The sequence below is a fragment of the Rhinatrema bivittatum genome, chromosome 9, assembly GCF_901001135.1.
Source record: "Rhinatrema bivittatum chromosome 9, aRhiBiv1.1, whole genome shotgun sequence".
Classification (NCBI taxonomy): Eukaryota; Metazoa; Chordata; class Amphibia; order Gymnophiona; family Rhinatrematidae; genus Rhinatrema; species Rhinatrema bivittatum.
Genome location: NC_042623.1, coordinates 12,384,496 through 12,399,311, shown reverse-complemented (window position 1 = coordinate 12,399,311; position 14,816 = coordinate 12,384,496). Strand labels below are relative to the sequence as shown.

Genomic DNA, 14,816 nt, shown 5'->3' with positions numbered 1-14,816 from the left:
TCATTTTTTTGAAGGGGTTAATAAACATGTGGATAAAGGTGAACCGGTAGATATAGTGTATTTGGATTTTCAGAAGGTGCTTGACAAAGTCCCTCATGAGAGGCTTCTACGAAAACTAAAAAGTCATGGGATAGGAGGCGATGTCCTTTCGTGGATTACAAACTAGTTAAAAGACAGGAAACAATAGAGTAGGATTAAATGGTTAATTTTTTCAGTGGAAAAGGGTAAATAGTGGAGTGCCTCAGGGATCTGTACTTGGACTGGTGCTTTTCAATATATAAATATATATATATATATATATATATATATATAAATGATCTGGAAAGGAATACGACGAGTGAGGTTATCAAATTTGCGGATGATACAAAATTATTCAGAGTAGTTAAATCACAAGCAGACTGTGATACATAACAGGAGGACCTTGCAAGACTGGAAGATTGGGCATCCAAATGGCAGATGAAATTTAATGTGGACAAGTGCAAAGTGCTGCATATAGGGGAAAAATAACCCTTGCTGTAGTTACAAGATGTTAGGTTCTATATTAGGAGCTACCACCCAGGAAAAAGATCTAGGCATCATAGTGGATAATTCTTTAAAATCGTCAGCTCAGTGTGCTGCAGCAGTCAAAAAAGCAAACAGAATGTTAGGAATTATTAGGAAGGGAATGGTTAATAAAACGGAAAATGTTATAATGCCTCTATATCGCTCCATGGTGAGACCACACCTTGAATACTGTGTACAGTTCTGGTCGCCGCATCTCAAAAAAGATATAGTTGCAATAGAGAAGGTACAGAGAAGGGCAACCAAAATGATAAAGGGGATGGAACAGCTCCCCTATGAGGAAAGGCTGAAGAGGTTAGGGCTGTTCAGCTTGGAGAAGAGACGGCTGAGGGGGGATATGATAGAGGTCTTTAAGATCATGAGAGGTCTAGAACGAGTAGATGTGACTCGGTTATTTACACTTTCGGATAATAGAAGGACTAGGGGGCATTCTATGAAGTTAGCAAGTAGCACATTTAAGACTAATCGGAGAAAATTCTTTTTCATTCAACGCACAATAAAGCTCTGGAATTTGTTGCCAGAGGATGTGGTTAGTGCAGTTAGTGTAGCTGGGTTTAAAAAAGGATTGGCTAAGTTCTTGGAGGAGAAGTCCATTAACTGCTATTAATCAAGTTTACTTAGGGAATAGCCACTGCTATTAATTGCATCAGTAGCATGGGATCTTCTTAGTGTTTGGGTAATTGCCAGGTTCTTGTGGCCTGGTTTGGCCTCTGTTGGAAACAGGATGCTGGGCTTGATGGACCCTTGGTCTGACCCAGCATGGCAATTTCATATGTTCTAATGGTTTAGCGATATTGACTGGACGCGGGGGGGAGGGGGTGCACCGTGTCTGCTACGGCTCATTAAATTACTGTGCATAATAACCCATTAAGTTGTTCTGCGGATACCGATTTCCTGTCGATGCTCTGCTCCTGTTTACAGGTTCCCGGGGAAGGATGGGGTGCCCCACGCTGCAAGCATGCCCCGGAGTTCAGTGCTGGTGCATCTCGCGAGTGAGGACTGTTCAGGTGCCCAAATTCCATTCTTGTTCGGACCACAGAGACCAAAGCTCACCTCTGGCTTTCCCCCTTACGTTCCAGGCTTTCTTGAATTCTGTTCATGCTTTGGCCAGCGCCAGCAGCACTGGGAGGCCATTCAGTATATCCCCCAGCCTTTCCGTGAAGAAATATTTTCTTCCGTTACTCCCGAGCCCTCATACGCCCTTCCGATGAAGAATGTGCTGTTCTGGTGCATTATATTTTGCCTGTGAGGTATCTGAAGAACTTTCTGTGGCCTCAGATACTGCATGTGCCACCACGCGTCCCTACAGTTGAGAAGACATTCACGTCTGCTTTTCTTTGTCTGTCGTCCGTTTTCTCTCTTTCTCCCACTTTTATTCTTCGTTTTCATTCGTTACCGCCCTGCTTTCTACATTTCTTTGGGGATATAGTCCTGGTATTAGGTGGACGTAGGCCACCATAAGAAATCCGGGAGAGAGGGAGTAACAGCTCCCTGATTAATACCTCCTCATTACTGCTCCACAGGCACAATTAAAAATACTCCAGGAAAGGCAGTAACTTTCACCTGCCTCCCAGAAATGCAATGGTGTCGCGCGAGCAGAGATGATGGATTTGTCATAGGGAAATTAAATCAATAGTTTTCAATGACTGAAAAGTATTTTCCAAAAGAAGACCTTAAACATGCCAGTGACTGCCATTAAGCATGCGAAGTCGATGGGGGATCTGGCGTGAGGAGATATTTATAATGCATTCCCAGGTGCTAGGTGACATCTCCAGGATAGCAGAGCAATTCCTGTTAGTGAAGTGAGCTTTATCATGATTAATGGGCAGTCATAGCTTAGCCCAGAGCGACCGCAGCACATTATGGGGGCCTGTGCCATGAACCGTAGCACGCACGGTGAGACTCACAGGCCGACAGCAGAAACCTCTTCTCTGAATGTCAAACACAACTAATTAGAAGAAGCCCTCAATCTCATTTAATATTACATGCAACCGGTGACGTAGACAGGCAAACAATGCTATAAATTCCAATAAACTGTCTCTTACCACGCAAGGGGCTGCAGACAGCGTCAGATAAAGCCACCTTCAAGATCATTCGCGTTCTGGTTCAGTGAGACCAAAAAAAAAAAACCTTACACTCCCCTTAAACCCCAAATCGTGGGAACTGGTGCACTTAGCTCTTAACGGTCTTTTCTTTTTTGACGTAATGACTATGAACCAGTCACCTTATACCGTTGCACGCCATCTCCAATGCGTTGGGGGTTTTTTCCTCCTCCTTCCAGCGTGAACCCAACGTAGGCCCATGTTACTGGTCTGATGCTGGTGTTTGTCTACGTCTCCCGCTCCGTGTAATATTACGCAAAATTGTAGGCTTCTCCTAAAGCTCACAAGCCATACAGGAGGGCCTTACCGTGCACGTTAAAGCGTGAGCTCGCAACAATTTTGCACGAAGGAGAGCATCATATGCAAATGAGGATTTAGCACGCGCCCAGTGAACAAGGTGGGACGCTTGCCCTCCACGCTGTTTAGCAGGTGCTTGCTAACTGAGCACTGTTTAATGCCCTCCCGAGACGGGGGTTACACTTGCTAATCCCAGCCTGTTTTAATGAAGGGAAGGTAGATAGTGTGACAGTGCTAAACTGAGGCTCTGAGAAGCGAAGGCCGAGCCTTGTATGGGAGATGACCCTGCACAACTGTCCGTGCCGGCTTTAGGTTTTCGCCAGCCCTTTGGCACTGTTGGGCACCTTCGCGCCCCTTCAGTAAGTCAAGACGTCGGCCCCGCAGCTTCCTGAGGCAGGAATCGGGGAAAACTCTGAAATTCATTGGCAAACATTTCCGTCTTTTATTTTTCTTTCTAAAAATAGATTTTCAGCCTTTCGTGTGTCTGTAGAATTTATGAAAAGGGATCTCGGGTATCAGCACGGGGAGAAGTGATTCACGTTTACTCGTCCCACTCCACTCGTTATTTTAAAGACCTCTATCATATCCCCCCCCAGCCGTCTCCACTCCAAGCTGAACAGCCCTAACCTCCTCAGCCTTTCCTCATAGGGGAGCCGTTCCATCCCCTTTATAACTTTGATCGCCCTTCTCTGTACTTTTTCTGGTTCCACTATATCTTTTTTTGAGATGCAGCAGCCAGAATTTGCTCACAGTGCTTTAAATTGCGGCTGCAGGGCACCAGAAGGACGGGCGACGTGAAATGGGGGGAAAGAAGGATAGAGGGATATAAGAAGACGACGAGAGACGGCGCACTGACGCACGCCTGAGCACTTACAGAAATGATGCAGCTTGCCGGACATAAGGCAAATGTATTTCCAAGCAATGAACTTCCCAGAGGACCAGGGTCTTTGCCGTCATTGGCACTGTTAGTGTTGCCAAAGGTCACTGTGGGCACTTAGGGGCTTGAAGGTGAAGAGCAGTCTGAGCCTGATAACATTTTTCAGCTGAACAATTATTTTGGTTTAAGTGCGTGGCTCATATCTGTGAGCTTCGAGATGGCGGCAGACTGTGTGGTGCAGCCATTGCGGTGCCTGTGCTTACAGGGTGCTCGTGGAGGAGTGCCACTGCCTGGTCAGATGCCTTTGCCCTTCGGGATCATGGCAGACAATGTCCTCCTTGTGCCTGCCCTTTGCACGCTCCCTTCTGTCTCCAACCGTGTCCTCTCACACTGCAAATTGAAGATCTTTGATGACACAGCAGAGATACGGTCCCGAATATATGCAGACTCGCCAATAGACAGGGTTAGGCGATCGCCACGGGGCATCCGTTCTGCCTGGGTACAGGGCCGTCAGCAGGGGTGGGCTGCGGAGGCACCAGCGCAGTGCCACACTCTCAGCAGAGCTAAGCCCCAGTGGCCAACACACGTCATCGGGGCCAGTCGAGACTTCGGAGTTGAGTTGGGGAGAGGCAGCCAGCTGTCCGCAGCCGGGGTATAAATCCACCACTGATTTTAAACGTGCAGTCATGTCGGCTTTTCTTCACACTCTCCGTACTTTCAACATCCTCGCCTACAGGCCGATGCGGTAATCTGGGTGCTAAGAACACGTGTGCCGGTTTTTAGCACACGTTTAACGCCCAGATTATTATTTTTTTTAACTTCTGATGCAGTGTGATAATGCGTCGGGAATTTAAAAAGATGCAAAAACTTGCAATTGTGGGTTTGGGAAAGGCCGAATGCACATTTTAACTCTGGAAGGGAGGGGTGCAGTCCCCTGACAGCTGTTGTGCAAGTGGCAGCAGCAGCCACTGCCGCTTAGCCGGATAAATACCGATTTATGCAGCTTAAGTAGCAGGGACCTGCACCCGATAGCTGGATGAGCACTGATTTATCTGGCGACTGCTTCCTGCTGCCAGATAGACGAATAAGTCTGTCTCTATCCAGCTAAGTGGCAGCGGTAATGGCTGCCACCGCAATTTACCCAGATAAATCAGTACTTAGCTGCATAAGTCCGTGATTATGCAGTTAAATGGCAACGGCTGCTGGCACTTACCCAGAGAGTTACAGAATTTTTTGGTTTTTTTCTTTACATTGTTAAACGTTTTTACTATTTTTCCCATAGCACGGGAATTGTAACTCCAGCCCTGACTCAGGAGTTACGTTTCCAGCGCTAGAGAAGGTGCGTTGGTCAGACGCTGTCTTTTTTTTTTGCATCGGGGAGTTCTGCTTAATGCCCTCATTTTGCATGGGATTACCATGCAAGGGCGCCGAGCAGTATTCCCGCTAAAGAACACGCATTTTCTGCCCGCAAAGCTCCTCGCTGCAGTGAGAGGTGAAAATTCAGGCTGAAGTGCGAGGCAGAAAAGGTGCATTTCATCTGAAGGAGCCCTTTCTGCACTGGCGTGCTAGAGCGTGCTCTCGTTCTCGCACGTCTTCCCTCTGCGCTGGTGAGCAGCTCCCACGCACCAGGCTTACCTGTATGAAAAAGAAAAGTGAGCATGCCGAAGTTTAGAAAGCTCAATTCCCCGTCACTAAGAAGCGCGCTCACGCAGTCCAGCCCACGCGTTTCCCCGTTCACGTACACGATAGCACAGCATCGGCCGTTACTGACGGGTTGTTTGGGGTTATTTTTTGCCCAAATACACTAAATATTAAGAGTTCCATATTCTAAAGCCATTTAGACGCATAACTAGAAAGTTATCCTTTTAACAGGCACGTTCAGAGATTTATCCAGCTAAATTTAGACGCATAACCAGAAAGTTATCCTTTTAACAGGCATGTTCAGAGATTTATCCAGCTAAATTTAGACACATAACCAGAAAGTTATCCTTTTAACAGGCACGTTCAGAGATTTATCCAGCTAAATTTAGACGGATAAGTCGGGGGCGTTCTGGGGGGCGGCAGAAGGCAATTTCGGGGAGGAGCAGAAACGCAGATGTTCAGAGTTAGCCGGTTAACTCGCGCGCTAACTGTGGCCGTGCCGCTGACCTGGCCTAACGTTGGCTGCATAAGCCCATGCCACTAACTTTAAGGTAGCCGACCGCGCTGCTATAACTATACCTGGCTAGTTAGCCAGATTTGTTTATCTGAATGTTTTCCCCTAAATGTCTTTTTTTTTTTTTTTTTTTAAACATTACCCATTGCATTGTTTTTGAGCGACCGGGCTTAAATTTGTAAGAATGAGACCCAGGCAAGGTGTTCTGTGGATTGAGGGAAGAGAAAATGTACAAAATCTATAAGGAGACGGCATGGAAAAACTTCTGAAATGTGAACCTCACGCTTGCAGATCTCCCAGAAACGCGTGTGCGGCTGTGCCGGCAGTTTCTGCAGAAACTTCCAGTGAATGTGCTAATAGGTCTTACGAGAGCCATCTATAACCGCCCATCTGTCACTTTTTAACAGGCCCTGATTGGCAAGCGCAAGTGTAACAACTGACATCTGTTCTTCCTTATTGATATGCAGATTTATGGTAATTGCCATGAACAATAAGACACAAAATTACCTAAGGTGAACATTAAATTACATTTTCTTACCCTGCTCCTTAGAAATACATTTTGTAAATAAAAATCTTTTAAGTTTTAGGGAGCCGTATTGTTCATCTGCTGGGAGAGAGATAGATAGTTAAATTTTTTTTTTTTTAATCTAAGTAACAAACTGAAAACCCAGTGGGTTGCATTTCGGGACCGTTTGCCAAGTCCGACTCAGCAGCGCTCTGAAACCTCCTTGCTGTGTACAGAATACGGTGCTCGCTGCCAAGCGCTGGATCGCACTCTCGTGATTCTCGTGACCTTGACACAAGGCAGGGTTAAGCCGGGCTTACGTTCACTCCCAGTGGCCAGGAAAGAGTTCTTGCTGCTTCCTTAACAAAAAAGTTTTGAAATCTTTTGGGGAAAGGAGGAGTTAGGCACTTGGCCTAATATTAGTTACAGACTGGTTTTTTGGGGAGAGAGGAGGATTGGACTAACAAGTCCACAAATCTTTTTTTTTTTTTCAATTTCTTCTTTTCTGCCCCGTGACCGGCTATCAGGGGCGGTTCTATAATGAGGCAAGGTGAGGCAGCTGCCTGAGGCGGCAAAAAATGCCCCCCACTGTGTCTGCCACCCATTGCCCCTTGCGCCTGCCTCAGTGTTTACAAACCTCACCCCTCTGGGGGGAAATAAAGGTGCAGTTTTCCTCTGTCGGGGAGGCGCAGGTGCCGCATAAGCTCACTGTTTCCTGCTGCCTCCCTCGCGCTCTGGCGCCTGACCAAGCGAGCACTTGTGGCTTGCAGAGCTGCTTTCTGTAGTGGCACTCTGTCTGGTTCCCGTGCCAGGGCGCCGGCCCTGTCTGCCTTTTTCTGCCTCCGTGGACCATCAGAAAAGTATGTAAACATTTTAAAAGTGGCAACGGCAAGCACAGCCGAGCCCCTGTTCCTAGCAGGTCCGCCACTCGGCTACTCGGTGGTACGTGGGAGGGGAGGCGGGATACTTGTTAAAGGGAAAAAAAACCACCCCAAGTCTGCCGAGCTGTCAGTCAGGGAGGCCTCAGGTGGGGGCCACAGGGTGGAAGGGGACAGCTGCAGCAGAGCTCTTTCCTGGCAGTGGCAGGCCAGCAGCACACACACACACATACACACACACACACACACATACATACATACACACACATACATACATACACACACACACATACATACACACACACACATACATATATACACACACATATACATACATACACATACATATTCACACATACATACACACACATATATACACACACATACATATACACACATACATACATATACACACACATACATACATATACACATACATACATACACACACACATATATACACCTACACACACATACATACACACATACATACACATATACACACACATACACACACATATACACACATACATTTACAAATACATACACACACATACATACATACACACACACATACATACACACATACACATACACACACACCTATACATACATACACACACATCTACATACACACACATACATATACATACACACACATATATACATACATACACATACATACACACCTACACACACTTACACATACATTCACACACACATACATACACACATACATACATACACATATATACATACATACATACATACATATCTACATACACATACACACCTACATACACATACATACACACACATATCTACATACACATACACACCTACATACACATACATACACACACATACATACATACACACACACAGCTACACACATACACACACTCATACACATACATACACACACACACATACATATACACATGCATACACACATACACATGCATACACATATACATACATACATACATACACATACACACACACATACAGACACACACACATACACACAAATACATATACACACATACATACATATACACACATACATACATACACACCTACACACACTTACACATACATTCACACATACATATACACCTACATACACACACATACATACACACACACCTACACATACATACACACACACCTACATACACATATACACACATACACACACTCATACACATACATACACACCTACACACTCATACACATACATACACACACACATACATACACATGCATACACACACACATATACATACACACCTACACACTCACACACATACATATACATACACACACATACATATACATACATACATATACACACACACACACACACATACACACACATACACACATACATACACACGCAAACTAAGGAGTCTGCGGCAGGGCTGTGTCTATGGGAAGGGGTTGAGCAGGCAGGCTGCAGCAGTGACGCTCTCCTGAATATGCAGAAACCCCTGAAGAGAGAGGACAAAGTGCACCTAGAAAGCCCCCACTCCCAGCTTCAGCCACTGCCCACTCTTCAGAACCTCCCCAGCCTCAGTCATCCCCCCCTCGGTGCCCCATTCCTACCCAACTGCCACCCCCCAGCTTCCATTACCCCTCCGCCAGGCCCGTTCCCCATCACCCCCACCACCTTGCCTTTTCCCCTCTCCCGATGGGCATGGGCAGAACAGCTGTTTTCTTCCTGCACCGCGCGGCTCTCGGTGACCTTGCGCTCTGCACAAACTCCTGCCTCGGCGCCGGAAGGGAGCAGCTGTTCTAGGAAAGGGGAAACGGCGCCAGGAAACCCAGGCGGAAGGACCCGGCTCTTCCCTGGAGGCACACCTAAATGCGCACATGGCACCGTCTCCAATATATGCAAACACATCCCATGCATCTTCATTGTGGAAGGAGACTCCTGGCCCGGCCTGGCTCTGATGTTCTCCCTCTTGTGTTTCGAGCCGGTGGAAATCCAGGGCATTGACCATCACTGATGCTCTCTTTTTCTCTCTCTCTCTCTCTCTCTCTCTCTGTTTCCTGCACAGGAATGAACGCTTTGCAGCTGCAGAATTTAGCAACTTTGGCAGCCGCTGCAGCCGCAGCCCAGACCTCAGCTACAAGCACCAATGCAAATCCTCTCTCCAACACGACCAGCACCCTGGGGGCGCTGACAAGTCCGGGTGAGATGGCTATGCTTTCGTTTCTAATTTATCAAGGGATGGCAAGCTTGCCGCACCCCGGAGCAGCAGAAACCTGAAAAATTACCTGTCCACAGAATGCTGCTTTTCAGAATTATTTAGAGTATGATGCTTTTCATGGTTTTGTTTTATTTTTTTTATTTTTATTTATTTTTTTTAATTTTTTATTTATAATCTTTTGACAAATATACAAATAAACATTTGTATTGGAAATACAGAGATATAGTAAACAAAATAATCTGGGCTAACCAGCCTTATAACTTACAAATCAAAATATCTCTATCTAAATCTCTTATTACATAGGAAAAACAGGAGAGAACAGAAACTCTTACGAGGAGTACATAACATAAGCATTTTCAAGTCTAGGAGCCCTGACCACCAACTTATTTATATATACCCGTTATTCCTCATCAGGATGTCTCCTACCAGAAATAAAAGCCCTTAACTGTTCTGGTAAAAAGAAAACATAGGTATTTCTGGCCAGTTGAATGATACATTTACAGGGATAGCGTAACTTAAAGCTACCCCCTAATGCTATGGTCTCAGCTCTCAAAGTTAGGAATTCTTTTCTACGCAATTGCGTAGACTTAGCTAGGTCTGGATATACTCGAATTAGGGCCCCATGAAAAGAAACATTGATATTTTTAAAATAATTCTTCATTATCAGTGAGACCGCCACTTCATCAAAAAAGGAAACAAAAAGCACCGCACGATCCATTATTTCATCATTAGAATTTTCCAAATAATCTGTCAGGTTCTGAAAGTCTGACTGTGGAGGAAATGTTAACGGTGTGCTGCTTCTCTTAGGCAAAAAGAATAATTTTTTAACAGGTGGTATCTCTTCACATGGTATTTTTAATACCTCCATTACATATTTCCTAAAAGTCAATAGGGGTATTTCCCCTGATTTAACTGGAAAATTTAACAGTCTTAGATTAAGATGTCTCATGAAATTTTCAATAGACTCTAGCCTTCTCAAAGAAGATACTTTTTCTAAGACCATTGTAGCATTTGCGTTTTGGAGGCTTTTTATATCTTCATTAATTTTCCTAATAGAATTATCTTGCTCTTTAAATTTAATTCTTGTGTCCTTTTCAAGAACTCCGACCTTAGCGGCTATCTCGTCAAGTTTTTGAGCTTGTACATCTAGTTTGAAAGACATTCCTGCCATGAGTTCCCAGATATTATCCAGGGTTATTACCGCCGGTTTGTTCAATTGCCGGGAGAGACTTCTTACCCCGAGACCGACGACTTCGTCAGATTCACCCGATATTCTGGGGGTTGCCACTGCCGTTCCACCTTCTCCACCCGGCGTTTCAAATTCTCGGGGATCCAAGATGACTCCCTGCTCTCCACTCGTTCGGTCGGCGTCTGGGCCACCCAGCGAGTTTCTCCCGATGATGTCATCGGGCTGCGACTCAGCTCCTCGGTCGACTGTTGGAGGCAAAGTTCGCGGCGGTGTTCTAGGTTCGGGAGGGCTCAGTGAAAGTTCCCCAGGGGAGTAAGGCTCTCCTCCAGCCTGCTCTCCAGCGGGGTCTGCCGCCCTTAATTGCGTTGGTTGGAGGGCAAAGTCGGAAATCAATCGCTGTCCGGCAGCAGAGCTTGGGTCCGGTGGAAAGACCCGGACTTTACCTTTCCTTTTATGAGGCATTTGGAAATTTCGATATCTACGGCTCTCTCAGCCGAATAAAGAAGAAACTGGAGCCGGAGCTAGCGAAGGTACACCCTCTCAGGGCGCCCCATGGTTTTGTTTTAAAAAAAACTAAGCTTTGAAAGTTAAAATTTCAGTACTGCAAGATATCAACTCACCTTTTGAATAGCTGGTTTGCCCTGTCCTACCGGTGTTCCCGGTTCTACCATCTTGTCCAAAACTGTAAATATATATGGTCAGGACTGTCTTGCAGACTGGTTCACTGTTGGAGAGGCACTTAATGGTCCCCTGTGGGTTTAAGAGATCACTATGGTATATCTGTGACACATATGCCACTGTGGGCTGCATTAGCATGGCCACTCTCTTCCACTATTCTCGCAGCGATGAGGGAAAACGGATGCCCTGGACCTTTTTCACAGTTGGGAGGCTCTCGTGATGATGTCCGTAGTAAGATGGTGACTTTGCCACAGAAAGATGGAAATAATGGTGCCGCTGGCATGGCTGCTGTATTTGTGGCCAAGTGCTGGCATCACTAACCACGGAACTGTGGCCAATAGGGGATGCATCAAGAGCAAGCTTTCCACTTTGCAAGTAGATTCACTGGATGCAGATTTCAATCTGATGAATTCCGTGCAAAGTGCAGAAAATGGTGACCATCTGCAGCCATGCACAGGTGGCCTGCGATGAATTTGAACCCACGATGGCTGTTTCGGCCCAAAATAATAGAAACATCTTCTAAAATCCTAGGACTGTGAACGAGAAATGTTTTGGAAACTGGCATTGACCACAAAACGTTTACGATGACAGATAAAATTCATCTGGTCCACGTTTGGCTTGGAAAGGTTTGCATGTTGTCAGTGGCCTGGCCGAAGTCTTCCTATATTGTAGGAGAGGCTGTAAGTGGAATAAAATAGTAACCATGCCCCCCGCCCCCCCTCACCCACCATTCCTTCCCGGAAAAACAAAAATGTGCTGACCTCACTATTTGTTGATCGAAACGGAAACCTCCGGATTTGTAGAGCAGGTTAATAGTTGCGGGGCGAATGACACTGGCCTAAAATCCTGATTTGGCTGGCAGGGCTGAAAATGTACTAACGTCTTCCAAAAAATGCGAAAGATGCCACCAACCCTCTTTGACTAAAATAAGGGGATCCCAGTTTTAGTCCACTCAGGTATTTACAGAAAAGGAAGGCAGATGCTGCCTCTGTACCAGATTAACGTTTTTTTTTTTAACATTATGGGGGAATCCCATCATCGGAACAGATGCTCCTTTAACCCTTGATCTGATGAAGGGAGTTTATCCCTGGGAAATTGCGCACAAAGGAATTGTTTAAGGGCGTTATTACAGTAATAAGAGCACATCGCCTGCAGCTTTCTGGTTGGCCTTCGTTTCTCTCCGACTTTCCTATTTTATTTCGTTTTAGGTTTTCGTTTATATTCCGCCCGTTTCTGGGTTGCGCGAAGCGAATCGCCACCTTTAAAAACATACCGGTAAAGTGTTTGTCGGATTCACACACACACGCATGGTTGCATCGTCTGTGTGTGTGTGTGTGTGTGTGTAAAGCATTCCCTTCTAGTAAAACTCATCAGCAAGCCTGGGTGCCGAATCTGTTTAATAAATAATACTAATAGTTAATTAAAGCGCCCACCACCTGCTCTGCGGTGTATTTAGACGGAATCAAAAATCGACTTCCTTTTAAAATGCAGGGCCTTCTGGAAACGTTCCAGTGCAGCCAGCTGAGCTGAGAGCTTTTCCTGTAATATTTTTTGGTCGTCTCCCAGTACTGTGCAGCCATTGGGGAACAACACCGCCTTTAGTGCCTTCCGGTTTCAATCTTTATCTGAGCCCAGATTTTAGACACCCGGACTATAGCTGCAGTTTAACCTCCTCGGGTCTAAAAGAAAAATGTGTTCGATGCCGCGAGCTTTCTGGCAAATGCCTGGAAAGCATCTTGAGACCCCGAGAATGGTTTGAATCTCGGCTCTCTTTACGGGTCGGCGTCGCGACAATGCCGCAGTGCGGTATCTTTGGAATTCTTTACAGGCCTGCGTTTCCGTCCAAGGCAGAGCGAACGCCGGACGAAAATGCCCCACCCCCCTCCAAAGCAAGGGTTGCTTTTGGTGCCTCCCCCCACCTCCACCCGCTCTGAGTTCATGGGTTCGCCGTCCAGCAACACTGATTCAAAAGGCCACGGGCTTGGCACCCAGAGTGGCCGCCCTTCTTCCTCGCCCCTTGCTGAGGCTGCCCTGATTCTGCCGGAGGAGGAAACAGCCAGACCTGTCTCGACGCAATGAGTCTTCCCGGGTGAAGGAGAGCCCGGATTCCCAGGCATTTCCCCGCTTCCGACACCAAGGCCTTATCTGTCGCGCCGGTGAATGCATTCTGAAAAATGCGACGGCGACGACGACTCGAGGGTCGCCTGCCCTTTGGGTGTGAACACCGTGCTTTCACTTTTGCCGGTTTGATCGCTTCCACCGCGTGTTGTGTGCCCAGAGGCGCACCCTTGCACGGGCCGCGAGCCTGGGGGGATTTAAAAGCGGGATGGCGGACGAACCTGTGGAATTTCCACCGGACCACAACGGATCACGTCGCAGACTTTCGAGCGTCCTGCAGGATTTCCGCAGAAACGGATCGGGGTTCACTTCCTCGGCAAGTCCGTTCGTGCCCTGCATTAGGCCCTCCCTAAAACTGCACCGTGAACCTCACTAGTTCTGGCTGAATAGCGGAGAGGGCAGACAGACAGTTGTGGGGAAACAGATGATCGGGGGGGGGGCTGCCGCCGCCGGGAAAGATCTGCTTGGCAAGCTCCGATGTAAATTGCAGTTTTGCGAGCAGTGAGGCTCTGGTAACTCTGGGCCTCGGCTGTGCCGTCCGTGAAGCAGCCTGCTCTGTTTGCAGGATTCCCTGTGTGCATCGCGATAAGGGTCAGACACCCGTGGCCGAGCAGTCGGCCAAAAAGATCTTTGCAGTTCGCTCTGTTGGGCTTGCTGGGAATGGGATGGGGGGGGCATTCGGGGGGAATCCTGGAGGGGGGGGACACCTTCAGTGATCCTACACGGCCCACTCTCTCCCTGAGCCTGAACGCACCCCACCTCCATGTTAAGCCCCTGTTTTTTTTTTAATATTTTGGGCTTCCTCTTCATTACTTGCCCTCTCGGAGGATTTTGCAGCATTTATACCATCAGCGGTCTATAAAAAAAAATTGGGGTTTTTTTTTTCCCCCTGCTGTGTTGGAACGCAACCCTCTCAGAAAACAGCCACTTAAAACTGTAAAGAGCAGCCTGATCCTGAAAGAGGAGAGCACCAGATTCCTAAAATCTATTATTAATGCTTTGTAATTGTACATTTCTAATTTCATCCCTGCATATATGGAAGTATCCCCCTGCGGCTTTCTCAGAAATCACGTTAAGCCACTTATTACTAAGAAAACCCAAGAGATTAGCTTTCATCACCCTGGGGCAGTAAATGCAGGGTCTTTTGTCTCATGCGTTACAAGAGTTAAACTCGTTTAAATTGCCACGGTTAGAGCAGCTCTGTGGTGCAATTATCAGATCCACCCGATGATGCCCACAA

At 46.7% G+C, this 14,816-nt stretch overlaps 1 protein-coding gene across 19 annotated transcripts in view; it reads left to right on the top strand.

Moving 5' to 3' along the window:
• Positions 1-14,816, top strand: part of CELF2 (CUGBP Elav-like family member 2) — a 653,507-nt gene that overhangs the window by 574,177 nt on the left and 64,514 nt on the right. For all 19 annotated transcript variants that reach the window (XM_029616663.1, XM_029616667.1, XM_029616660.1 and 16 more), the window contains one exon: positions 9,439-9,573. In XM_029616663.1, coding sequence (XP_029472523.1) covers positions 9,439-9,573 — 135 coding nt within the window. The remainder of the gene's footprint in view (positions 1-9,438; positions 9,574-14,816) is intronic.